Source organism: Brachyhypopomus gauderio, unplaced genomic scaffold, assembly GCF_052324685.1.
Source record: "Brachyhypopomus gauderio isolate BG-103 unplaced genomic scaffold, BGAUD_0.2 sc95, whole genome shotgun sequence".
In the NCBI taxonomy this organism is placed as follows: domain Eukaryota; kingdom Metazoa; phylum Chordata; class Actinopteri; order Gymnotiformes; family Hypopomidae; genus Brachyhypopomus; species Brachyhypopomus gauderio.
In genome coordinates this window covers 317,242-345,137 of record NW_027506916.1, presented here as the reverse complement: position 1 = coordinate 345,137, position 27,896 = coordinate 317,242, and the positions used below count along the sequence as shown (strand labels likewise).

Below are 27,896 nucleotides of genomic sequence, written 5' to 3'. Positions count from 1 at the left end.
ACACTACACAAACAGCTACATCTGTTTCTCTCTGTTGTTTTCAGTACAGAGACCAGGTAGCACTGTAAGTCATATGCTGTAAATGGACTCGAGGGACAAAGCAGTGAAAACCCCAGAGACCAGGGTTAGGGTTAGTGCTGCTCCACACAGCTGACTTTATGGACATTGTTATGGGCATCATTATGTGCATCATTTATGATGACTGGGAGCCATAAATGGCTGTATGATTGGATACATTTAACAGAGAATAAACCTGTCCAGATGCTGCCTGCTTGGCATGTGGGTGTCTGAACGTCAGGATCATGCTTCTTCATTACTTATTCACGTCTGATCAATAGCCCAGCCTCTGCCTGAGAGAGAGAGAGAGAGAGAGAGAGAGAGAGAGAGAGAGAAGGACTGATCAACACACCCCTGTACACGTCCCTCAGTCTTCATTACCTAGACCATCACAGTATGTGTTTCACACACACACACACACACACACACACACACACACACACACAGTGATGGAGTTGTTTTTGTGTTAGGGGGCAGATAACTCACGCACATGCGCCCACCTTCAGGAATTTGGGCAGGGTTGGTGCAGAGAGAGAGTGTAGGAAGCATGTGTAGGAAGAAGAGAGTGAAAATCTTCTTTAAGTGGATGTGATAATCTGAGCTTCTGTTTAAGTGGATGTAATAATCTGTGAGATCACAGATGTAATAATCTGTGAGATTCTCTTTAAGTGAATGTAATAATCTGTGAGATCACAGATGTAATAATCTGTGAGATTCTCTTTAAGTGGATGTAATAATCTGTGAGATCACAGATGTAATAATCTGTGGAGGTGGGTGTGGTCTCCACTGAGAGGAAAATAACCCAAGCCAGCTTCACTTATGGATTATTAAATAACTCTCCGTCTGCATCTGCTCTATATCCGGTCCTTGAGAGGAGAGCATGGCTGTGTTTAGAAAGTGTGTCTTGTCATCACTCTCTCACTCTGTCCTCTCTCCCTCAGTAATGTGTGTGAGGGACACCGGGCAATGGCTGGATCAGGGGCAGAGAGTAAGAGAAACAAAATGTGGAGCTGACAAGCAAAGCGGTTACTCCCCTCCTTTCTCTCTCTCTCTCTCTCTCTCTCTCTCTCTCTCTCTCTCTCTCTCTCTCTCTCTCTCACTCCATCTCTTCCTCTTCCTCTCTCTCATTCCTTCTCTCTCTGCTCTCTATCCCGTGTCCCTCCCTCCCTCTCTTTCTCTCCACTCCCTCTCTCTCCTCTCTCTCTTTTCCTCTTCTCCCCCTCCTCTTTCTGTCTCTCACTCTCAGTGAGCATCTCCAGCCCACACTCGTATTCTCGCTCTGGAACCTACACGGCTCTCACCGTCGCAGTTGCCAGGAGCAGCAGGGACCGCTGGTGCTGTGTGCCTCTTCACTTTCTCCAAACCTCTCCGTGCTCCCCGTCCTGCCCACTGCCCGCACACTTCCTGCCAGCAGAGCAAACTCGACTTTCTCCTCCCTGAAGCTCAGTGCCACACTTCCACCTGCCTACAGTGGACAGACATAAAGGAAAGTGAGAGCACCTAGAGCGGGAAATATTCGGAGATACCAGCTTACTGTAAAGAAGAGAGATCAGACAGAACGTGAGAGAGATCAGAGTGCAGTGGAACCAGAGTGCACTGCAGCAGGTAAAAAAGGAGCGAGTGGCCGAACTCAGAGAGGCGTCGCCAGGAGAGACCGGAGACGTTACCAGGAGAGACCGGAGGCTTCCGCGGTGGGCTCTGCAAGCACAGCCCTGGCGAGCCACATGCCCATCGAGTTTGTCTGCAAAATCAAGTTCGCCAAGGAGGATGAGTCCAAGGTGGGCCGGTCCAAAGAGGGAGGGGCCAGAACATCAGAAGAGTGCCTCAGCCGACCCAGGGGAGGCGTGGCAGACCTGGCTGCCTTCGCCAGCTCGTCTTCCTTGCATGGCCTGTCCCAGGTTCTGGTACAAGCAGGGTCAGGGCGAATGGGGGCGAGGCAGGTGGCGTGGGCCCTGGCGTTGTTGGCATCACTGACGGCCTTCCTGTACCAGGCTTCACAGAGCACCACCATGTACCTCCAACACCCACACCTGGCTGCGCTGAGCGAGGAGAGCCGGCGTGAACTCACCTTCCCCGCCGTGACGCTCTGTAACGTCAACCGCTTCCGCTTCTCCGCCCTGACCGATGCCGACATCTACCACCTGACCAACCTCACGGGCCTGCCGCCCAAGAGCCATCGTGGGCACCGGCCGGGCGAACTGCAGTACCCACCACCTGACATGTTGGATATCTTCCAGCGCACAGGCCACCAGCTGGAGGACATGCTAAAGAGCTGCAACTTCAGTGGCCAGAACTGCTCTGTACATGACTTCAGTGTGGTGAGTGCTGATTGGCTCATTTGAGCCTGCTGTTTCTCTCTGACAGGCTACATTGTACTTGTTGTTGGGTTATGGGTGAAGCCTCAGGCCTTTTGGCACAGTGTGTATCTGATACAGACAGATATTCTCTGGATTGGGAAGAAACAAATGCTAGAGTGTAAGAGTTTGGGCGTTAGGGTTAGAGTGTTGTAGTTATTTTTAATTTTTTAATTTTAACTTTATTTTACCAGGAAATAGCAGGGTTAAAGGGTTAGGGTTAGAGTGTTAGGGTTAGGGTGTTCGGGCTAGGGATTGTGGTTCTCACTGTGAAGTGATCACGGGAGGATGTGAAAGTGATCCACATTAGAGAGGGCAGTCGCATGCAGCTTGGGTTGAACCACATGAATTTAATTTCTCATCCACTGTGACTAGCTGACTGCAGTAGTATTTAAATCAGTTCCCATTACAAGTGTTGTAAATGTGCACCTGCCTCCTGACAGCTTCCCCTCTAATGATCCCTGCTGCTGGTGGGCCTTCCTGAGAACAGGGAAGGATCAAATCATAACACCTGACACTACATTGGCTGTATTAGTGTTGTTTTGTGGTTTGTGTTGTAACTGCATGTGGGAACACACTGTGTCAATGAGCCCTTAAACTGCAGTTAGCCAAGATATTTCTGTTACACTACACGACATCACAGCACACTACACTACACTACACTACACTACACCACAGCATACTATACCACACTACACTACAATACACTATACTACACCACCTGTTGCCATCCAGAGTTTTCTTTGTAATATTGTAAAACATTAACAACGTTTACTGACAGACCTTATTAGGTCACTAACCCTAACACAGTCAAGTGTGCTGCTCTGTGAAATCTTCAGTCAATTAGGGCTTCTCTGAGGAATCCTGACAAAGACACAAAGTTGTTCTGTGGTTGATCTGCACTGTTGCTGGTTTACATCTGTATCTGGTGCTCACTCAGACAAGCAGTTTTATCACTTTTTACCATCTCTTTCTATTTCTGTAAGGTCAGTTTGTCTCTCCTGATGGAAAAGTTGTTTTGGCCATAAGACAGATGAAATATGCAGGATATGGACAGGATTTATGCATTAACAAAACCAGCTTGGAGGAGAGAAAAAGATTTTCAATTTTCATTGTCTTTGAAATGAATGCATGTGATACCACTGGCAGAACCCATCTGCCCAAATTACGCCTCACTTCGTTAAGCTCCCACAAATGCACCTATTACTGTAAAGAGGACTCCATTCGTCAATCTCCAGGTGACCCAGGTTGGTCGCAGTCAGGATATGGTGGAGTGGGCGATTAGTGTGTGCTCCAGGTAGAGTGGGTGATTAGTGTGCTCCTGCTACATTTGTATGTGTGTGTGTGTGTGTGTGTGTGTGTGTGTGTGTGTGTGTGTGTGTGTGTGTGTGTGTGTGTGTGTGTGTGTGTGTGTGTGTGTGTGTGTGTGTGTGTGTGTGTGTGTATACATTTGTTTGTGTACATTTGGTGTTGTGCCTTACAGTATGTGCTAGTTATTGTTGGTGAGGTCTGATTATGGTGGAATGATGTTTGGTCATTTATGGATCAGATCTGGTGGGTGAATTCAGTAGCACTCTGGGACAGCGTCTGCCAAGATTAGACTGAACCATTATGACATCAGCTGTTTTACATTGTTTGTGCTCAGAGAGATAGTGATTATTGTGTGCTCAGAGAGATAGTGATTAGTGTGTGCTCAGAGAGATAGTGATTAGTGTGTGCTCAGAGATATGATGACAACGTTGTGCTCTGAGAGATGGTGATTAGTGTGTGTGTGCTCTGTGAGATGGTGATTAGTGTGTGTGTGCTCTATGAGATGGTGATTAGTGTGTGTGCTCTGTGAGATGGTGAGTAGTGTGTGTGTGCTCTGAGAGATGGTGATTAGTGTGTGTGCTCTGTGAGATGGTGATTAGTGTGTGTGCTCTGAGAGATGGTGATTAGTTCTTGCTCTGAGAGATGGTGATTCGTGTGTGCTCTGAGAGATGGTGATTAGTGTGTGTGCTCTGAGAGATGGTGATTAGTGTGTGTACTCTAAGAGATGGTGATTAGTGTGTGTGCTCTAAGAGATGGTGATTAGTGTGTGTGCTCTGAGAGATGGTGATTAGTGTGTGTGTGCTCTGAGAGATGGTGATTAGTGTGTGTGCTCTGAGAAATGGTGATTAGTGTGTGTACTCTAAGAGATGGTGATTAGTGTGTGTGCTCTAAGAGATGGTGATTAGTGTGTGTGCTCTGAGAGATGGTGATTAGTGTGTGTGTGCTCTGAGAGATGGTGATTAGTGTGTGTGTGCTCTGAGAGATGGTGATTATTGTGTGCTCTGTGAGATGGTGATTAGTGTGTGTGTGCTCTGAGAGATGGTGATTAGTGTGTGTGCTCTGAGAGATGGTGATTAGTGTGTGTGCTCTGTGAGATGGTGATTAGTGTGTGTGTGCTCTGAGAGATGGTGATTAGTGTTTGTGCTCTGTGAGATGGTGATTAGTGTGTGTGTGCTCTGAGATATGGTTAGTAGTGTGTGTGTGTGCTCTGTGAGATGGTGAGTAGTGTGTGTGTGCTCTGTGAGATGGTGAGTAGTGTGTGTGTGTGCTCTGAGAGATGGTGATTAGTGTGTGTGCTCTGAGAGATGGTGATTAGTTCTTGCTCTGAGAGATGGTGATTAGTGTGTGTGTGCTCTGTGAGATGGTGATTAGTGTGTGTGCTCTGTGAGATGGTGATTAGTGTGTGTGCTCTGAGAGTTGGTGATTAGTGTGTGTGCTCTGAGAGATGGTGATTAGTTCGTGCTCAGAGATTGTGATTAGTGTGTGCTCTGAGAGATGGTGATTAGTTTGTGTGTGCTCTGAGAGATGGTGATTAGTGTGTGTGCTCTGTGAGATGGTGATTAGTGTGTGTGCTCTGTGAGATGGTGATTAGTTCGTGCTCAGAGAGATTGTGATTAGTGTGTGCTCTGAGAGATGGTGATTAGTGTGTGTGTGCTCTGTGAGATGGTGATTAGTGTGTGTGCTCTGAGAGATGGTGATTAGTTTGTGCTCAGAGAGATTGTGATTAGTGTGTGCTCTGAGAGATGGTGATTAGTGTGTGTGTGCTCTGTGAGATGGTGATTAGTGTGTGTGTGCTCTATGAGATGGTGATTAGTGTGTGTGCTCTGTGAGATGGTGATTAGTGTGTGTGCTCTGTGAGATGGTGATTAGTGTGTGTGCTCTGTGAGATGGTGATTAGTGTGTGCTCTGTGAGATAGTGAGGTTCAAGTTTGATCCCAGACTGGTGTTAAAACACGACATCTCAAACATTTCAGATCCATTTTTGTTCTTCACCAGAATGATTAGGGTTAAGGTAGAATTAGAGTAGGGATCATGTAGAGTTAAGGTTATTGTAGGGATCATGTAGGGTTGGGTTAGATGTAATGTAAGGCTCATGTAGGGTTAAGGTTATTGTAGGGATCATGTAGGGTTGGGTTAGATGTAATGTAAGGCTCATGTAGGGTTAAGGTTATTGTAGGGATCATGTAGGGTTGGGTTAGATGTAATGTAAGGCTCATGTAGGGTTAAGGTTATTGTAAGGCTCATGTAGGGTTAACGTTAAGTTTGGTGTAGGAATCAGATTTGGAACAGTTCCAAGCAAGAAGCTTTTGTACCCGTAATTAGCAAAACCTTTTGTTTTGTCTTAGTTCTAGGCGTGTCAATGTGTGTGTGTGTGTGTGTGTGTGTGTGTGTGTGTGTGTGTGTGTGTGTGTGTGTGTGTGTGTGTGTGTGTGTGTGTGTGTGTGTGGATCTGTTCTGTGAATAATGACTATGCACAGCAGCCATGGAGACAAATAAAGCAACAAGCCCCCTGCAGATCGACAGAAACTCAAAACATAAATCCAGCTCCTCCACTGCTGTCCACTAGCACTGCAATCATTTTGTGGGGTTGAATTTTCATATTAGAGCTGCATAAATTAATGAATGTCATGTAAAACATTAATCAAAGTTCTCACAAGAGGAGCTAGTAATGGATGGGACTGTCAGAATGGCCAAATCATCTGAGTTTTAATCTCCTCTTACGTCCCTAATCTCTGCTCGCATTACTAATCTCATCTTGCATTGCTAATCTCCTCTCATATTACTAATCTCCGCTCACATTACTAATCTCCTATTGCATTGCTAATCTCCTCTCATATTACTAATCTCCGCTCACATTACTAATCTCCTCTTGTGTTACTAATCTCCGCTCACATGCTCAGACAAGCACACTTCTGCTCATGCTAAGTTTGCAAAAACTCTGTTTTGTTCTTCCAACCAGTTTGACAAAATATCTAAAAACCTAATCTGTTAGGAGGGTTTGGGTACTTTTGTCACAAAGAATATATTTCATCCATCCATCAGTCCATTATCTTTCCTATGGGTCACAGGGGGGCTGGAGCCAATCTCAGCATCATCGGGCGAAGGCCAAGATAAATATTTTTATCTGGGATATTTTCTCATGTACATACATAGTCCTCTATTCAAGAAGTTCTGCAGAAGTCAGTTACATTTTAAAATCTTTAAAATCTTTAAAATCTTTTTGTTGTAGAACACTTTTTCATCCTTGTAGCAGCAAGATGATTCCTAAACGCATAACTTTTAGGGTTTTGTTACCCCAAAATCTTCCTAATTTGTTTGACATATAACCTTTTCATCCCAAATGTGCCTTAGATGAGCTCTTAGAGAAAGTAGCAGACAAGATTTAGAATACAGACCAAATCCTCCGTCATCACTTCTTTGAGGAGAAGGTTGTAGTAATCCACCAGTCCTTTCCCTGTGCTCCCACCAGTGTTCACACCCCTACATCAGAATGTAGGGGAGAATGCCTCAGTCTCTCCCAGCCATATGCAGACTGGTGGAGATCCAGCAATAGTGGAAGGTCTACCTTCCTATGGCTGAGAACTTCTCAAAGCACTTGATTACCTCGCCATGACCTTAAAGTTTCCTTCTACAGTTCCCTGGTATTACTATCTGAAGAGGCCTGGGCATAAATTTGAACAACCAGTTGTCAGTCTCATCTCATATTTCAAATCTGACCCATTTTTGCAGATTTCTCCTTTGTAACATATGAAGGATTCACTCTGTTGTCTCACAGGAAGCTGCCCAGTTGTGTGTGTAGTCTCGTCAGGTCAAAGATCAACTAGTACAACTTTGTGCTTGCTGGTTTCTCTCTACAACTGAAAATAGAAGCACTTCAACCTCCTGGTCTTCAACCTTTGGTCTTCAATGTTCAAGACAATAACAAGTGAGGGGAGTATAATATCAAGGATTCTAGACTTTGAACATCTATCAGGTACAGGAGCATGCACTAACGAGACTAATGGAAATGGGACTAATGGGAAACTGAACAGAGAATATAACCATTCAACATAATCCATAAACAGAGCAATATACCACCTAGAAGGCTTAAACACGAACCAGGAGTCTAAACTCAGCAAACTTGAACTAGGAAAGGTAATCACTACAGAGACAGGAAAGACATGAGAAGGTGAACAGGGAGTTCAGAACCAACCATAAACCATGAAAAATGCAAGTCAACTGAACAGGGAACTAGCGAAGTGCACAGACAATCGTACATCGACAAATAAACTTCCAATCTTTGAATCAATCATGAATTAATTCAAACGGTCATTAATAAATTAATTCAATTCAATGTGCTACACCATGTCATACAAACGACAGGGACTAAATACCAAACTAAATCAACAACAGACACAAAGCCTGATCTGACCTCAAGAACTTACATCCTCAAGAGCAGTGCAGTTTGAAGCATCACGCTGCAGTTTCAGTCATGGACAATTTTCTCTGTCCTGCTCACAGATGGTGGGACAATCTTCCATTGACTGTCTGGACAGCTTGCAGTCCCTTGCAGTCTTCAAACACAGACTGAAGATTTATGTATTTGAGGATTGTTGAGCAGCTGAAATCTATTACATATTGCTTAACTTTGTTATTGTACTCATCATTGTCTGATATAGAGCTCATACTTATTTTACACTTCTAAGTATCAGTATTGGTTCCTGTATTTCAACAGCATCCTAGTTCAATGGTGTCTTCAACTCTAATCTACTGAGTATTAGTATTTAGTTAAATAGTCCCGAAATCTAAAAGACAAATTACTATCACAATGAAATTACAGGAATCTACTTACTGCCCCTGGGAGAAGCAAACAGGTGTCATGTCAGCATAAACACTTGATCAGGTGATCAGGTGATCAGGTGATCCAGGGATCAGGAAACCATGGAACTTGTAGGAGACAATCATCGAAGCTTCCAGTGCATGGGCCTTGATGGACACCCTAATCCCATCTCCTTGATTTACTCTTACTCTATAATCCCATCTCCTTGATTTACTCTTACTCTATAATCCCATCTCCTTGATTTACTCTTACTCTATAATCCCATCTCCTTGGTGTACTTACTCTACTATCACATCTCCCTGATGTACTGTTACTCTATAACCCCCTTGGAAAATAACAGTTGTAATTGAGATGTAGATAAGTATAACGGTGTGAGACAGGGACTGTACAATAAGAAGGGGGTCCTGGGGATTGTAATTGTGCATGAACGGCTAATCTCCCAGTGGGAGCAGGACAGGACTCAACAGCCCCAGGACATTGGGAGAACACCTTGAGGCTGTTTCATAAGGTCTCGCTGTCATTGGCTTGTTATCCAAACTAAACTCAGGAAAGTGCAGGGTCACATACAGGGTTAAGATTTGGGTGGCAGAGCAATTATTCTGATTCAGAAAACTTTATTCATCCCCGTGGGGCAATTGAGGGCACATAGTGCAGCAATGACATAAGAAATATAAATATGAAATAAAGTCAATATAAATTAACTAAATAGTGCAATGTCACATCTGAATGATAAAAAAAATTACGTCACTGAGTGTTAGAGGTGTATACAGGGGGTGGAAATTGCAGTGAGGTAGCAAGTGTATTGTGTATGTGTGTGTATGTGTGTCTGTAGTGTTGGAATTATTATGAGTCCGCTATACATCAGTCTGATTGTATTGGATTCAGATTCAATGGTTTATTTTTATGGTTTGTGAATAGGTAATCTGGAAGGGAAGTCAGTAAGTGGATTGGCATAAACAGGAAGTAGTGCAAAAATTGTTTTATTCACATGGGTTCTCCAAGTGTGTAATTCTGTAAGCAATATTAATCTGTTGTCTTAAAGTCCACAAAATCAGCTTCATCTTTTTACAAGAATAATAATAATAATAGAATTTTATTTATAAGCATCTTTCAAGACACACAAGGACACTACAATATAATAAGCACCAAGAGCTTATATAATAACTAAAAAGGATTAGAATAAATCACCAACAATTTAAAATAAATTACAATTTAAAATAAATTATTAAATAAATAAAAACATTAGAAAGAAGCAGCAGATGAGAAAAGACACACACATACACACACACACACATACACACATATAGATAGACACACACATACACACTTATACATAGACACATACATACACACATATACATAGACACACACATACACACATATACATAGACACACACATACACACATATACATATACACACATATACATAAACACACACATATACATAAACACATACACATGTGAACCTACATATTTAAGAAGGCAATACTAAAAAGGTACGTTTTTAAGAGCTTCTTAAAAGTAGTTAGGGTTGTACATGTGCGGAGATAGAGGGGGACAGAGTTCCATAACTTAGGACCAACAACACTAAATGCTCTTCTACCATACGTGTTGAGTTTAGGACCAACAACACTAAATGCTCTTCTACCATACGTGTTGAGTTTAGGACCAACAACACTAAATGCTCTTCTACCATACGTGTTGAGTTTAGGACCAACAACACTAAATGCTCTTCTACCATACGTGTTGAGTTTAGGACCAACAACACTAAATGCTCTTCTACCATACGTGTTGAGTTTAGGACCAACAACACTAAATGCTCTTCTACCATACGTGTTGAGTTTAGGACCAACAACACTAAATGCTCTTCTACCATACGTGTTGAGTTTAGGACCAACAACACTACACTCTTCTACCATACGTGTTGAGTTTTGGACCAACAACACTACACTCTTCTACCATACGTGTTGAGTTTTGGACCAACAACACTACACTCTTCTACCATACGTGTTGAGTTTAGGACCAACAACACTACACTCTTCTACCATACGTGTTGAGTTTTGGACCAACAACACTACACTCTTCTACCATACGTGTTGAGTTTTGCAGAGCGTACAGATAGTAGGTGAGCATCTGCAGACCGAAGTGAGCGTGATGGAGTATATGTAGACAGTAAGCCAGAAAGGTAACAAGGAGCCAGACTATGCAGGGATTTAAAAACCAAAAGTAGTATTTTATACTGTATACGGTAATGGACCGGAAGCCAGTGCAGGTCTTTTAATATGGGGGTAATGTGTTCCCATGTCCTGGTGCACGTGAGTAGTCTAGCTGCTGAATTCTGGACATACTGCAACTTCTTGAGGCTACTCGTAGGGAGCCCAATTAAAACAGAGTTACAGTAGTCAAGTCTAGAAGTAATAAAAGCATGTATAAATGTCTCCGCCACAGAGTCAGTAAGAGAGGGGCGCAGTCTGGCGATGTTTTTAAGATGGAAAAAAGCTATTTTGGTGACATTCTTTATGCGAGCGTCCAGAGAGAGTGTGGAGTCTAAAATAACACCCAAATTGCGAACCTGTGCCACCGAGGATGTGATGAAACCTGGAAGTGATATAGTTGGTTGGCCAATCTTCATGAGTGTGGAAGGTGAGGCCACAATAATGGCTTCGGATTTATTACTGTTCAGTTTCAGGAAGTTGTTATTCATCCATCTTTTAATGTCAACTAAACAGCTGACCAACGCATCAGGAGGCAATGGGTCAGAAGGCTTCGTGCTGATGTATATTTGTGTGTCATCTGCATAGCAATGGAACTGAAGACCATGTTGTCGGATAATATCACCAAGTGGAAGCATGTAGATGATAAAAAGAAGGAGAAAAGGAAGAAAAATGAGATTACATTTGTCCTTATTAAATCCTCCCAAATACAACAACTGTCTGTTCCTTGGAGGATGCAAGTGAAGAGTGTATTGTTGTTCGCTAGCTGGATAGCTAAATCGTAGTTGTTTGCAATGAACTTTAGCAAAGACAGCATACTGATGTTATGGGGTGGAGTTGAAGGGTTATGAGTTGAGGAGTTGGACAGCTCTGGGTACAAAGGTCGCCCTTCTCCTCTGTGTCTTGCATGCTGGACAACGAAGCCGGCGTCCTGAGGGCCATTCAAACGCTGTGTAGAGAGTGTGGGAGGGGTCTTGGGTGATCTGGTATGCTGGCCTGTGTTAAATGTTCGTACAATGTGGACAGATTCCTGAGTGGCAGTCCAATGATTTCACCACAGATTGTGATGTTCCTCTGCAGGCAGTTCCTGTTCTAAAGACTGGTTGAGTGGAACCAGCAGGTAATGGAGAAGGTGGTGATACTCTCAATGAAAGAGTAGTAAAATGCCTGCATGATGTCTATATTCACCCCAAGGAGTTGAGCTTCCTGAGGAGGTACTGTCTCTGATGACATTTCCAGAGAATCTCCTCCATGTTGGCTGAGAATTTCAGGTGGCTGAAATTCATCGAAGATGGTACTCAGATATTTGTAGCCCTCCACCAGTTTGACAGGCATTGAGGTGGTGACTGAAGAAGCCGGCACCAGCTGTTTTTTGGAGAAGGTTATCACCTTGGTTTTGCTGACATTCAGCTCAAGACATAAGTTGTCACACAAGTCAACAAACCCCTGGAGGGCTGCACCATGGGACTGTGATGGGCCCGACAACATGGACAGGAGAACTGTATCGTCTGCATACTTGACCAGGAAAGAACTGGGTTGAGTGGATCTGCAGTCGTCTGTGTACAGGATGAAGAGCAGAGAAAAGGAGAACCAGTGGATGTGTGTAGTTGGTTGGAATAGACATTTTTGACCAGCACTCTCTCTGATTAAAAACTCCAGTAATCACAGAATAACCTGATTCTCCAAGTAAAAGTGGGATGAAAGTTTGTGGGCCAGGATGTGAGTTTTGTGATAAGCAAACTCGAGAGGGTCTATCTGTCAGTTGGTGATGTTGATGATGTGATGTTTAACAATCCTCTCCATGCTTTCATCACAACGAAGGTGAGAGCCACAGGTCTGAAGTTATTGAGTAACTTGGCTGTACTCTTCTTGGGGATAGGAATGACTGTTGAGTATTTCCATAGCTGTGGGACTGTGCAACTGTCAAGGGTGCTTTGGAACAGGGTAAAAAAAAAAGCCACTTAACTGTTCTGTGCAGCACACGACCACTGATGTTATCCAGGCCAGGTGAGCTGGTCTCTCTGGTCCTCTTCAGGGCTCTCGTCACCTCAGCAATGCAGAAGGTAAATGCATGCTTGTAGATTTGAGTGTAATCTTGATCTCTTCCAGCTGGGTCGAATTATCTTTCTCAAACCTGCTGTAGAAGCGGTTGAGGTCATTGGGGGGGGGGGGGGGGGGGGAGTAAGGCTGCTGCCATCTACATGGATGGTGTCGGGGCAGTGGTTGGTGACAGTGTTCACAGCCACCATGTTTTTGACAGGTTGGTCCAGTCTGTTGATTCAAAACATCCCTGGAGAGCCAAGATACTGTCTTTGGTCCTCTGCCTGATGTTACGCACAACTTTCTTAACTCTTCTTATGGCTGGAATGTATGTTGGAACAAGTTCAGCAGAGCCCAGAGGGGGGAGAGCAACCGGCCTGTATGCATTTGGGACTGACCCAAAACATTTTTCAAGTGTCTTCCCCATATGTGTGGTACATGTAATATATTGCTGAAAGCCTTTGAAGGCTTTACCAGGGAAGCAGTGGTCACCCAGGATACATTTATGTGCATCGGTGGAGATGTGTTCCATGTTTCCATCTTATTCAGTGAGTTTGTGATATGTTCCGTAGCAGTAGCATCATTAGCTCTGGGATGAATGTAGACCAGGATGAGACATAGCTGTGGAAATTCCCTAGGGACATAGTAGGGGCGGAGAGAGACAGCCAATAGTTTGATGTCTGTGGTGCATAGTGAGCTTGTAGCTCATCTAACTTGTTATGGAGTGAGCGCACGTTTGCTGAGCGGCTGTTGTGTACATGTCTCCCGCTTTAGTCTGGCTCTGATTCCGCCTTTTTGTTCTGGTTACTTTCTGATTGTGGTGAGTGGAGTTATTATGGTGAGATGAATCCTTAAGGAGTATTTTCTCGGGAATAGAGTCTGTATTGATGGTGTGTTGATTTTTTATGCCGAGCTACAGCAGGAACTCTCTGGAGTAAACAATGAGCTGGTTGACGGGGATATGTAATCCATTGGTGGAAGTAATCCCTTTGTGAGAGGAGAAAGTACAACAGAAGTAATGTCCAGAGGAGTCTGTAAATGTCCATAGTGATGGGGATATGCCAGTAATTTCATATCATATCTTAAGTAATTTGTGATCTTAGCGTTTGTAGAGAAGCTAGCGCTAGTGAGTACACAGGTTGCACGGTGGCAAGAGTGTATTCACCGGAGTCAGGAGCAAATAGAACACTTAGAAACTAAGAGAATCACTAAAAACACTATAAGATTAAAAACAATAAAAGATATAAAGTTTGCTCTGCAAGCCGGCCGGTCGGCACCACGAGCAGCGAGCTGTGAATTATGTATTCAGTGTTTCTTCTTCTTGTCCTTCAACAGTTTTTAGGATTAGTGGTTATTTTAAATTACCACAAATAAGTAATTTGTGCTTTTAGTGCTCTGAAAACTCCAAGGTGACCAATGTGGTTCACTAACGGGTCACGGGTTTCCGCCATGGTGGAAGGAGGCAGATATTCAAAGCTAATGGCCTGTCATGGCCTGGTGGTTAAGGAACTGGTCTTGTGACCGGAGGGTCGCAGGTTCGATCCCCAGGCCATGACTGAGGTTCCCCTGAGCAAGGCACCTGACCCTCAATTGCTCACTTGTATAAAAAATGAGATAAAAATGTAAGTCGCTCTGGATAAGGGCGTCTGCCAAATGCCATAAATGTAAATGTAAAAAGGCACATAGCAAATGGATTTCAGATTATATTTCTGGACCAGCGGGAAATTCAGTGTGTGTTCAAGTTGCTCAACATAATTGCCATGTTCACCTCTTACTCAATCATGTTAACAGTGGAACAAAATCGGGCAGAGGGAGGAACTCTGAGTTAAACCTTACCCTAACACTCCTGTGCATTCATACACTGAAGCGCTTCACCAAAGTCCTCAGTCCACACTTCAGTTGTCGTGTGTACTGCACAGAGTGTGTGTGCGCGTGTCTGTGTGTGTGTATTGTGTGACTGGGTGGTAGAGTAATTGTTAGGGTTAATGTTAGGGTTTAGGGTTAGGTTTTGGGATTAGGGTTTCTAATAAAAGGGTTAAAAGCCTTTATGTGCACAGGCACACAGGTAGAGTAGGTCTTGGAGGGATGTAGCTGGCAGCCCGGGGAGAAGTGTGGCGTTAAAACCTGAGGGACGGTATGGGGAGTAGGTTAAGTCAAGGGCTGGGGGAGGGGAGTAGGTTAAGTTAGGGGTTGGGGGAGGGGAGTAGGTTAAGTTAGGGGCTGGGGGAGGGGAGTAGGTTAAGTCAGGGGTTGGGGGAGGGGAATAGGTTAAGTCAGGGGTTGGGGGAGGGGAGTAGGTTAAGTCAGGGGTTGGGGGAGGGGAATAGGTTAAGTCAGGGGTTGGGGGAGGGGAGTAGGTTAAGTTAGGGGCTGGGGGAGGGGAGTAGGTTAAGTTAGGGGCTGGGGGAGGGGAATAGGTTAAGTCAGGGGTTGGGGGAGGGGAGTAGGTTAAGTCAGGGGTTGGGGGAGGGGAGTAGGTTAAGTCAGGGGCTGGGGGAGGGGAGTAGGTTAAGTCAGGGGCTGGGGGAGTGGAGTAGGTTAAGTCAGGGGTTGGGGGAGGGGAGTAGGTTAAGTTAGGGGCTGGGGGAGGGGAGTAGGTTAAGTCAGGGGTTGGGGGAGGGGAGTAGGTTAAGTCAGGGGCTGGGGGAGGGGAGTAGGTTAAGTTAGGGGCTGGGGGAGGGGAGTAGGTTAAGTCAGGGGCTGGGGGAGGGGAGTAGGTTAAGTCAGGGGTTGGGGGAGGGGAGTAGGTTAAGTTAGGGGCTGGGGGAGGGGAGTAGGTTAAGTTAGGGGCTGGGGGAGGGGAGTAGGTTAAGTCAGGGGTTGGGGGAGGGGAGCAGGCTAAGTTAGGGGCTAGGGGAGGGGAAGGATAGGTTATATTTGGAATATGAAAGGGCATAGGTTAGGTTTTAGGACTGGTGGAGGGGGATGGTTAGGTTTTGGGGTTGGGGTAGGGTTAAGGTTAGGGTTAGGGTGGTAAACTCACCCAGTTTTACCGCCTGGTGTGCATGGTCAATTCAAAAATGAAATTATTTGCTGGTTTACTGGAGCACATGATATATATCTGCTCTGATTAAGTGGAATAGGACTTGGTCAAAATGTTGCCTGAAGCAAGCTGAGATTATAGGGACAATTATTTTAATGCTTCAATTTAAACTTACAATCACACACACACACACACACACACACACACACACACACACACACACACACACACACACACGCACACACACACACGCACACACACGGTTGAGAGGGGGTGGGTGGGGATGGTAAAGAAAGAGGTCAGGGTAGACGTGTGGGGGAAGAAATGTTCAGAACATATATCTAATCAGTTTTTAGAACACACTCCCAGTGCCAGTGACGTTTATTGCGAACATTTACTAAAGTAAAGTAGCACATATTTTATCATTTCTAATTGGAGCTTTGACCGATCAATACTCTGTAATCTTTCAGATGTCCATAACTCATCAGACCTTATTAACTCATCAGGATGTCTTATATAGTAAGGCCGTTTTAGCCTGTTTGCGACTCAACACAAATGTCGGATCACTACGCATTGTTACGATGCCTTCCAGGCATGCTAAATTTATCTACACACACGCACCTACTTACATACAAGCCTAGTGCAAGTGCATGTACAGTTTTACGCAGGTGTAAGTTAATGTATATGTAAAAAGTGTAATGTATGTGTAAATAATGTTTGTATGTGCATGTGGTTTGTATCATTGTGCGTGTGATGCATGACTCCACCAGTAGTGTGCACACACACTGACTGTCATATATCTTTGTTGAGTTCTGTCGACCCACTTCATAGTATACACTCCAAACAACACACACACATACTGTACACATACGTGCACACACACGCACACACACAACAATAAACGGGGTTCTGAGCACATGAAGAATGAACATGTTTCTCACTTATGCCGTGTGGTCTCGTCTTCTGGGAATCAGCGATTGTTCTTTGACAAAGGGAAGGTGTTGAGCACACGTGTGTGTGTGTGTGTGTGTGTGTGTGTGTGTGTGTGTGTGTGTGTGTGTGTGTGTGTGTGTGTGTGTGTGTGTGTGAGTGTGTGTGTGTGTGTGTGTGAACGTGTGGCTATAATGGAGCACCAAATTTGAAGTTACAAGTTGAAGTTACAGTAACAGATCATATCTGATATAATCTGAAAGCTACATTGTTCACGCAGCTTTGCTAACAGTAAGGTGGTGATGAGACTAAGTTTAATATAAATTTACACTCCTGGCAGCTCTTTGCAGGAATTCAACTCAGACTCAAGGATCTTTGTGTTTGTGACTGGACTTCATTTAACATTTATTCTGTGATGTTTTTCATATTTCAAGCTCTAACATTTGTAAAAGATAACTGTAAAGACAATAGAGTTTTGCTGCCTTCCCATAACTTCTCTAAGCAAAGGCTTGCAGCCAGACAGTCACGAGACAGGACATGTTGTTAGTGTTTTTTATTATTGTTGGTGTTGTTTTAAATGCGAAAATGAGAGTTCCCGTTAGAGTGAAGTCATTTTTTAACTTCAGAAATCACACTTTTTTTGATCACAATCATTTTTATCACCTTGCTATTTACTGGCTGTTTGGAGAATTGCCATAACCAATATTTCTAAGGTTCACCTAGGAGCAAAAATGACGTTTCTGCATGTAAATTGGCACAATTTGATATAGTGGTCCGTTTGTCATTAACTTAAATATTTCAAACACTGTCTAAAACTGAATAACGATTAGAGCACTGTAGAATCGTGATGACAGGAAAGAGAAGCCAGGATGGCCTTTGTGGCACAGGACGTCAGCGGGATGCAGAGGCCAGGAACTCGTCGGGGAATCAATCATGCTGATTATTAAGTACGACGCTGTGCATTCATGGCACACAGCAGGAGCAGAGAGCGCTGTGGGAGAGACCCAGAACGTTCTACAGCGTCATTACCTCCAAACGCAGTCGAGCAGAAAATGAAACAGGTGAACGTGAGCTCATGGCAAACTAAACAAACTCACGCATGTGGGCAGATGGGTGCACCAGACCCTATACACACACACACACACACACATGTACACACACACACGGAGCAACTCTGCATTGACAGACCTGATTGGCAGCTGGCCAAGTATAGAGGAAGGAGGCTCGAGGGGATGTGATGTGTGTGTGTGTGTGTGTGTGTGTGTGTGTGTGTGTGTGTGTGTGTGTGTGCAGATGTGTGCGCATGCATGAGTATGTGTGTGTGTGTTTGTGCTACAAAGTTTACCTGATTCTCAGAACTTTTAAATTGCTTTACAGTGCATACACCAGTTCTTATTGCTGTTAACAATATATTTAAAGGGGCAAGTTTTTGTAAATGAGTATTTCATTGTATGTACAAAATGCATATACAGTTACCATCTACTAGAGATCACACTCATCTCCCCGGTAAGGTCTACACAGCGGTGCTGGAGAAGAGAATCCACTCGATAGTCGAATCTCGGTTTCAAGAGGAATGATGTGGTTCCGTCCTGGTGGTGGAACACTGGATCAGCGTCTAGAGGGCGTGTGGGAGCTCAACCAGTCCACATGTGTTTTGTGAATTTGGAGAAGGCATTCAAGAATGAGATCTCATATACAAGTGGCTGAAATAAGTTTCCTCTGCAGGGTTTCTGGGCTCTCCCTTAGAGATAAGGTGAGGAGTTCAGTCATCCAGGAGAGACTCGAAGTAGAGTCACTGCCCCTCCATGTAGAGAGGAGCCAGTTGAGGTGGTTCGGACATCTTGTCCGGATGTCCCCTGGGTGTCTTCGTGGTGATGCGTTCAGGGCATGTCCAACTGGGAGGAGACCCCAGAGAAGACCCAAGACACACTGGAGAGATTATATCGCTCTGCTGTCCTGGGAATGCCTGGGATTCCCCACTGGAGAGAGGGAAGCCTGGGCCTCTTTGCTTAGGCTACTGCCCCCGCGACCCGAATAAGCGATAAGTGGACCACAATGGATGGATGGATGGATGGAATTTCAATTGCTATTAACAAAGTTAAAAAATATATAGCCACAAGCAGTGATCCCAGGTTTAAGAATGGTATAAAGGGCCTTAGTAATGTATGGAAGGCCGTTTATTATGAATGGAATGCAAAATTTAAGTTTGAATATTTAATTTTCAAAGTGGAATACATGACATGTTAACATTTAAGTTTCACAACAAGAAGGCTTCCCAACACAGGGTTTGAACTCCATATGTCTATGTGTTGCGAAGTGTCACTGGGAGAACCTTGCTCAACCCACTGAGCTAATGGAGCTGACCCACGTACAGGTTCAGCTCTAGCTCTTCCCGTGCTACATGCTTTTGTAACGTGGTGGCTAACCAGGGAAGAACAGCATGAGCCACCACAGGGGTTTAGGGTAGAGAAAAAACAGAAATAAACTCTCCAACAAAAGAAGACAAAATGAAACTGGGAGAAGAGAGAACAAACTTGTCTGTTTGTTTATCGTTAAATAAAATATACAATTAGTAACAAAAAAGTAAGAATTATAACCGATTAGGAAAGCTAACCCTAATCCATAGAGAGAGGGACTAAAGAGAAAAGGAACAAGAGGCTGGAGAGCAAATCCAGAAACTTCCACCAAAAGATACCGGCTGTCTCATACACCAGAACACTGACCAATAGTTCAGCAACTGGTATCTTAGAGGGAGCTGCTTATAAAGCAGGTGTAGCTCGTTTGGCTCGTTGGCTCCCTCTGGTGGCCGGTGGTGGTATGACGCTGCAGCCAGCCCTTACAGCTTGATCCTAATTATAATTAACCCTAATTAAAACTATCCCTAATTATAAGTAACCCTAATTTAAACATGGAGTCATGCCGCCTCATCTTCCTGTAAACTCAGAAATGAAGCACATGACTGATATGACAAATGTCAGTTCAACACGTATGTTAATCACAGATGTAAAGATGGAGTGTATGTAGCCACTGATTGGCCTGAGCTCAAAATAATATTCAATGGGAGGGGAGGAGCTTCTCATCTAGTGTTACAAAATGTCCTAATCACCGAATAAGAATGAAAATTGACAACATTCAAATGTGACCAGACACACAGTTTTTGCAAATGGAAAATGCTCAAAAAACACAGCAAGAGGAAGTGAAGTGAACAAAAGAGACAACCAAGAATGTGTGTGTGTGTGTGTGTGTGTGTGTGTGTGTGTGTGTGTGTGTGTGTGTGTGTGTTTATATATATATATATATATATATATATATTAGTGGGTGGCAGTCAGTCTCTCTTACAGGGAGTGCCAAGCTTCAACAGGACCTGACCCATCGTGTTTTATCATGGAGAGGGTCTGTGTGAAGGTCACCCTGCAGTGACTCTCCCACTCAGTCACTCAGAGTGAACATGAGACCCTGGGGACAGTGCTGTGCTCTCAGTGCCTCTGGCTGTGGGAGTGAAAGTGCTCTAAACCCAGGAGGGAGGCGGGGCCTGAGAGGGGTGGGGCTTGAGAGGGGCGGGAACTTAGGATCTGAGAAAAACATGTTAACTCATGTAGAATGATAGGACAATGCCTGGGAGATTTGTGTGTGTGTGTGTGTGTGTGTGTGTGTGTGTGTGTGTGTGTGTGTGTGTGTGTGTGAGTGTGTGTGTGTGTGTGTGTGTGTGTGTGTGTGTGTGTGTGTGTGTGTGTATGTGTGTGTGTGTGTGTGTGTGTGTGTTTGTGTGTGTGTGTGTGTGTGTGTGTGTGTGTGTGTGTGTGTGTGTGTGTGTGTGTTTGTGTGTGTGTATATGTGTGTGTTTGTGTGTGTGTGTGGGTGTGTGTGTTTGTGTGTGTGTATATGTGTGTGTGTGTGTGTGTGTGTGTGTGTATGTGTGTGTGTGTGTGTGTGTGTGTGTGTGTGTGTGTGTGTGTGTGTGTGTGTGTTGTGTGTGTGTTTGTGTGTGTGTGTGTTTGTGTGTGTGTGTGTGTGTGTGTGAGGTAGAGACTGCCAACAGGCTTGCTGCAGGGGTTTTGTTGTTTTTTAAATGAGATTTTCTGTTTTTAATTAATGCTCGGCTTTCATTTACCTCAATACTATTACCTCAACACTCTCTACTCCTATTACCTCAACACTCTCTACTCCTATTACCTCACTCTCTACTCCTATTACCTCAACACTCTCTACTCCTATTACCTCACTCTCTACTCCTATTACCTCAACACTCTCTACTCCTATTACCTCAACACTCTCTACTCCTATTACCTCAACAATCAGTCTCACCCCTGAACCCCCAGTCTACTCTCTACTCTACTCTTACTTAATCTATACTCTCTACTCATACTTAATATACCCTCTACTCATACTTTATATACTCTACTCTTATTTATGCTCCTCTCTACTCTACACTTAGCATTAGTTCTATTCTATCAGTCAACTTCTACAATCAGGACACAACAGTGAATAAGGGATTGTTGTCTATTCATAATCAGAACTACAGATCTCCTCTCCTCTTTCCTCTCCTCTTCTTCCCTCTCTCGCCTCCTTCTCCTCTCTCTCTCCTCTCTTTATTCTTCTCTTTTCTTTCCGTACAATAATGCCATTGCATTTTCTCAAAACCCTTAACCCTTAACCCTTAAGGGTTTAATGTAACCCTTAAACAGGCCTGTTAATGGACGTCTTGGAAGAAGTGAAAAGCAAGAGTGGTGTGTGTGATGAGTGTAAAACGCACCGTGGTGTGTGTGATGGGTGTAAAACGCACCGTGGTGTGTGTGATGGGTGTAAAACGCACCGTGGTGTGTGTGATAAGTGTAATCAGGCACCGTGGTGTGTGTGATGGGTGTAAAACGCACCGTGGTGTGTGTGATGGGTGTAAAACGCACCGTGGTGTGTGTGATAAGTGTAATCAGGCACCGTGGTGTGTGTGATGGGTGTAAAACGCACCGTGGTGTGTGTGATGGGTGTAAAACGCACCGTGGTGTGTGTGATAAGTGTAATCAGGCACCGTGGTGTGTGTGATGGGTGTAAAACGCACCGTGGTGTGTGTGATAAGTGTAATCAGGCACCGTGGTGTGTGTGATGGGTGTAAAACGCACCGTGGTGTGTGTGATAAGTGTAATCAGGCACCGTGGTGTGTGCGATAGGTGTAAAACACACCCTGGTGTGTGTGATGTAATCAGGCACCGTGGTGTGTGTGATGGGTGTAAAACGCACCGTGGTGTGTGTGATAGGTGTAAAACGCACCGTGGTGTGTGTGATGGGTGTAAAACGCACCGTGGTGTGTGTGATGGGTGTAAAACGCACCGTGGTGTGTGTTATAGGTGAAATAAAGCACCGTGGTGTGTGTTTGTAACCTACAGGTATACACTCGCTATGGCAAGTGCTACACATTCAACGGGAACAGGACCCTGGCCAAACAGGCGCGGCAGGGCGGGACAGGACGTGGTCTGGAGCTGATGCTGGATGTGCAGCAGGACGAGTACCTTCCCATCTGGAGGGAGACCAGTGCGTAGTCCCCGAACCCTCCACACACACCTGAGACCAGTGCGTAGTCCCCGAACCCTCCACACACACCTGAGACCAGTGCGTAGTCCCCGAACCCTCCACACACACCTGAGACCAGTGCGTAGTCCCTGAACCCTCCACACACACCTGGGACCAGTGCGTAGTCCCCGAACCCTCCACACACACCTGAAACCAGTGCGTAGTCCCTGAACCCTCCACACACACCTGGGACCAGTGCGTAGTCCCCGAACCCTCCACACACACCTGAGCATTTACTGTAATACCTGAGGTGTTCAGATCCACACCATGTGCTCGAATCAAGTTTGGGATTTTGAGACCTGTGATGGTTATTTCAAAAGCTGCAGTAACTAGAATAGATCTGTAAATAAATTCCTCTCATTTAAATGTACAACTGTGTTAGATAAATGAAACCTTAGCAGGAATAATGCAGCACATGGTATGAGATGTTCAGCAGGAAACAGCCAGCCAGCTGTTCTCTCCCTTCTGCACACACTGGGTGTTGTGTGGGTGCCTGTAACATAATGTAGCACATTAGCAGACAGATGATCTCAGGTAACAGGGCTCCCGATCTGTCTCCCCAGATGAGACAACTCTGGAGGCGGGGATCCGTGTCCAGATCCACAGTCAGGACGAGCCTCCGTACATCCACCAGCTAGGGTTTGGAGTCTCTCCGGGATTCCAGACCTTTGTGTCCTGTCAGGAACAGAGGGTATGATTTGAGCAAGTGAAGACTTGGGATATACAGTATGCAGATAGGGTTAACCTAGAGAATGAAGCTGATTTTGAATCTTGTTGTTTTAATATTGTTGTAATCTATATTGTTTTTATTAGATAATGTAACAGTCAAGGTGGATATGATAGAAACTAGTTTCATGTCCAGTTTTCCACTAGTTAGTGGATTGCAGTAAAATCAGATAAATCTACATACTTTCCTGAACCCAACACTCAACTGTCCCCATTCCTCTGTGTCTGCCAGACCAAGGACACACACATTCTAGTATTACTCTACATGAGGACCACAAGCCAAAACAGCAACATTGCTATATTTGTGAGGACGAAGTGGCTGGCCCACCTATGCGTGTGTGTGTGTGTGTGTGTGTGTGTGTGTGTGTGTGTGTGTGTGTGTGCATCCTGCCAGCTGTCATACCTGCCACAGCCTTGGGGAAACTGTCGTGCACCAACGGAAGCCGTGATCCCTGGATACGACACCTACAGCGTCAGCGCCTGCAGACTGCACTGTGAGAGCATACACGTGCAGAGAGAATGCAACTGCAGGATGATACATATGCCAGGTGTGTGTGTGTGTGTGTGTGTGTGTGTGTGTGTGTGTGTGTGTGTGTGTGTGTGTGTGTGTGTGTGTGTGTGTGTGTGTGTGTGTGTGTGTGTGTGTGTGTCTCATCCTTCACCCTTTCTGGCCTGTTAAAATGAGCCGCTCCTCCTGCCAAAGTGTAAAACCATAAACCCTGCACCTCTACTGCTTCTAGAAGCAGTGCCTTCTGCTCCCAGCAGAAGATGATGTGGTGTTTCTGGGAGTCGTGTAACCAGCACTCATGATATTAAGCAGCTCGCAGATGGACTGCAAATAAAATATTTCTACATCTAGGCGTTTATCAGCTACCTTATATCTCCAGATGAGTTAAGCCATCATCAGCAGTGTGAACCTGTAAAACCACCTGCTCAGTATGCACTATTCTGCTTTACCCTTTTCCACACGCTCATGTGTGAAATGTCTCGGCAGGAAACGCAGATGTCTGCACACCCACCAAAGCGCTGTGTGCTGACCGAGCCCTTGGTAAGACCCACTCCAGGACTCCCTTTCAAAATGAACACACTCCACCACATAATCTCTAGTGTTGATTACTCCATTGATAAGTACCTATTTATGTTTTTTAAATTCTACTCACATTCTTTGTTTATAGAATACATGACAGGCTAAATGAGCTATAAACCTACAGATGTGTGTGTAAAAAGTGTGTGTGTGTATAGAGTGTGTGTGTGTGTGTATAGAGTGTGTGTGTATAGAGTGTGTGTGTGTGTGTGTGTGTGTATAGAGTGTGTGTGTGTGTGTATAGAGTGTGTGTGTGTATAGAGTGTGTGTGTGTATAGAGTGTGTGTGTATAGAGTTTTTAATGCTTTGCTGCTGCTGCTTTCGGGCTTCACTGTCAGCTCTCTGTTGTGCTGTACTAAGCTCTGCTTGAGAAGAGCAGGAGAGACGTTTGTTCCTGTGACACTCCGTGTAATGTAACTCGCTATGGGAAAGAGCTCTCGATGGTGAAGATCCCTAGTAGAGGCTCAGCACGCTATCTGTCTCGCAAGTACCACAAAACTGAGGAATACATCAGGTGAGGATGTACACTCAGATCTGGGCTAAACATGGTGAACACTCCAGACTTAGTGGTGTTTAAATATGACATAACTCAGACCTGCCTTACATTTACCTTATTAACAAAATCAGATCTGTGTGTGTACCACCTGATTTGTTAGTGAGTAGCACATGGAGCTTGTTTTACTCTTGTTGGTATTTTACTAATTACATTTCACTCACACACTCACATACAGAACCACTCACATACAGAACCACTCACATACAGAACCACTCACATACAGAACCACTCACATACAGAACCACTCACATACAAACCATTCACATACAGAACCACTCACATATAAAACCACTTAAATACAGAACCACTCACATTCAAAACCACTAATATACAGAACCACTCACATACAGAACCACTCACATACAGAACCACTCACATACAGAACCACTCACATACAGAACCACTCAAATACAGAACCACTCACATACAAAATCAGAACCACAATCACAATTCTAGTTGGTCAAAGTGTAAAGAGCCCATCCCTGAATATAATAAACTATGTATTCCAAAATCTATAAAGTAAGCTGCTTAACATGTCCATTCCACACTGACCCTGTGTTTACTCTGACTCTTTGTTCACCGACCCTGTGTTCATTTTGACTGTGCTTGGCTCTGTTCAACTCATGGTAAGGACTTCATGCTGTTGGGTGATGGGATTTTAAATGTCTTTATTTAACCATCTCTGGTGTCTCAGAGACAACTTCCTTGTGCTGGACATTTACTTTGAAGCCCTGAACTCTGAGATGATGGAGCAGAAGACAGCGTATGACCTAGCCGGGCTTTTAGGTAGGTTCTCACACCCTCACCATGCTGATACATTGCTATAGGGCATTTCCTCAATGCATATGGAGGTCAGAACCACAATATGCATGCATGGAGATGTAGTTCCTCTGTAGAGATGTAGTTCCTCTGTAGAGATGTAGTTCCTCTGTAGAGGTGTAGTTCCTCTGTAGAGGTGTAGTTCCTCTGTAGAGATGTAGTTCCCCTGTAGAGATGTAGTTCCTCTGTAGACATATAGTACATATAGTAGAGATGTAGTTGTAGAGATGTAGTCCTGTGTAGAGATGTAGTTCTCCTGTTGATGTAGTTCTCTGTTCATGAGCTCTTGTTGTTTTTTGGTCTGTGTGACATTCAGGAGACATCGGGGGCCAGATGGGCCTGTTCATTGGAGCCAGCATTCTCACAATATTAGAGATACTAGACTACATCTATGAGGTACTGTTTATGACACCTCCTTACTGAAGAGTTGGTGATTATCTAGACAGCCCTAAGAAACCCTGCTGCCTTTACATCTGTGTATGTCCCACTTTCAGGTGGCCAAGTGTAGAATCAAGACTCTTCTGAGACCACAGAACAGCCAGAACCAACAGAACCAGAGAACCCTGATCCAGAACCAGATTCAGAGAACAAAGAACCTGCGTGAACAAAGCTGTAGGGCCCAGCGGACCTCCAGCAGCATCTGCACTGTCACACTAGAGGATGTCAAAGCCAAAGTAAGTTCAGAAACACGGAGTGACGGATATGACTGATCGTTTGGTTTAATTTACGAGACCTTCACGGAAAGCCACCACACAAAATCCTGCTGAACCATTTTGCTCTGTGCCTTAGCCATAACCCTACAACTAACCTAACCTAACCTTAACACTACCCTAATCCTAACCTAACCCTAACACTAAACCTACACCTAATCCCAACCTAACCCCAGAGATGTTCAAAAGTCCAAGTACAAGTTCAAAATACAAGTAAAGTCAATACTAGGATAGGCTCTAGGACAGGAGATGGAAAATAAAACCCTAACCTTGTTGGCCGTCCCCCACTGTCAGGAATGTCAGTCACATCCGTGACCGCCAGAGGGCGCCCTCACCGAAATATTGACCAGCACACTTGTCTCTAATTTGCAACTCACCACACCCTACTTAAGGACTTTGTTCACAAGCCACCAGTGCGAAATATTGCATCTCTGAGTGTCTCTACCAAGCCTTATTCTTGTATTGCACTCTGACTGATTCTGGTTTTTGATCCCTGCTCTGGCCTTTTGATACCCTCCTGTTTCGCCTAGCCCTTTTGTACCTCTGCCTGCCTTTCTGAAGTCTTTTTTGGTTTTTTTGATTATCGCTGCCTGGTTTTTGACTCTCCCTTTTTGCCTCGCCATTTTGTGTACCTGCCTTCCCTACGGGGTCTGATTATTGCTTCTTCATATATATTACACCTGCGTATGGATCCATCTCTACCCTCGGGTACACCACCGTTACACCCACAATCTGCCACTTCAATATTGCGAACTTTGTCTCTCTTATCGCCAATATTTTAACAAATATCATTATGGAAAAAAAGCTCTCATTAAATCAAAGAGTCTTGGGTATTAATTTTCACACATATTACTCCTGTAAAACAATACAAGTGAAATGCTTCAAATTATTTAGTTACCTTAAAATGTTGATGGTTGGTAGAACCCTAAGCTCGTTGATAATTAACCCTAACATAGTTGATAATTAACCCTAACATAGTTGATAATTAACCCTAGTCCAGAACTTGATTGGAGGCTCTCTCCAATGCAGCCTGACTGTGTTCTGTGGCACAGCTATGAGAGTGCAATAACGATGATGTGTGACCATGTCCTGTGGTGGTGTGTGTTTGTCCACAGGAGGCCAGTGATTTGGTGATGAATCCCCCCCGCGGTGTGTATCCTGCTCCTCTACTCCCAAAACAGCACAGCACTCACACGGTGCTGTCACAGGACAGTGTCTGCTAGAGATACCTCACTATCTACAATAATCACTCACTGGACTCTGAATGGAAAAACTTGGCCAGTTGTGTATTCATGTTCATCACCACTGTAGTTAGAGCCAGAGCGGCTTTGTTGAGCAGCTTATGAACACCCCCCCCCCCCCCCCCCCCCCCACCGTGGGCTGTGATGTGTCTGGACGTTCAACCACACTCAGACTCCAGGAGTCAGATTTTCAAGTGAGCTTGTGATTTCAATGGTATGTGTTTCTTAGTGTGGTTTGATGAACATTTGTGTGAATGTCGGTGAGACGATGGTTGACATGGACACTTGAGTGTGTGACAGTGTTTACACACACAGCCCTCACAACAGCATATTTTACACATGCAGGCCACACGATTGGAAAGGAACCTAACTGGTGTGCATTACGCATGAAGTTTAAGCACATCTGAAATGTCCTGAAGTGTGGCAGAAACCTTCTGAAGGTCTCCGAACCTGCCTGCTGACCATTCCACACCACACATTCAAGACT

At 44.6% G+C, this 27,896-nt stretch overlaps 1 protein-coding gene across 1 annotated transcript; it reads left to right on the top strand.

Moving 5' to 3' along the window:
• Positions 1-74: 74 nt before the first annotated feature.
• Positions 75-27,537, top strand: asic4b (acid-sensing (proton-gated) ion channel family member 4b). Its single transcript, XM_076992658.1, has 12 exons — positions 75-130; positions 339-451; positions 1,304-2,375; positions 22,090-22,234; positions 22,837-22,964; positions 23,394-23,547; positions 23,994-24,047; positions 24,444-24,597; positions 25,334-25,425; positions 25,775-25,854; positions 25,953-26,132; positions 27,284-27,537. The coding sequence occupies exons 3-12, from the start codon at positions 1,782-1,784 to the stop codon at positions 27,389-27,391; spliced, it is 1,689 nt and encodes a 562-aa protein (XP_076848773.1). The 5' UTR covers positions 75-130; positions 339-451; positions 1,304-1,781; the 3' UTR covers positions 27,392-27,537.
• Positions 27,538-27,896: the final 359 nt, after the last annotated feature.

Coding starts and splice junctions, on each gene's coding strand:
- asic4b (XM_076992658.1), top strand. CDS start 1,782: ATGCCCATCGAGTTTGTCTGCAAAATCAAGTTCGCCAAGGAGGATGAG. Junction 22,965..23,393: donor TGTCCTGTCAGGAACAGAGG/GTATGATTTGAG, acceptor GCATCCTGCCAG/CTGTCATACCTGCCACAGCC. Junction 26,133..27,283: donor TAGAGGATGTCAAAGCCAAA/GTAAGTTCAGAA, acceptor GTTTGTCCACAG/GAGGCCAGTGATTTGGTGAT.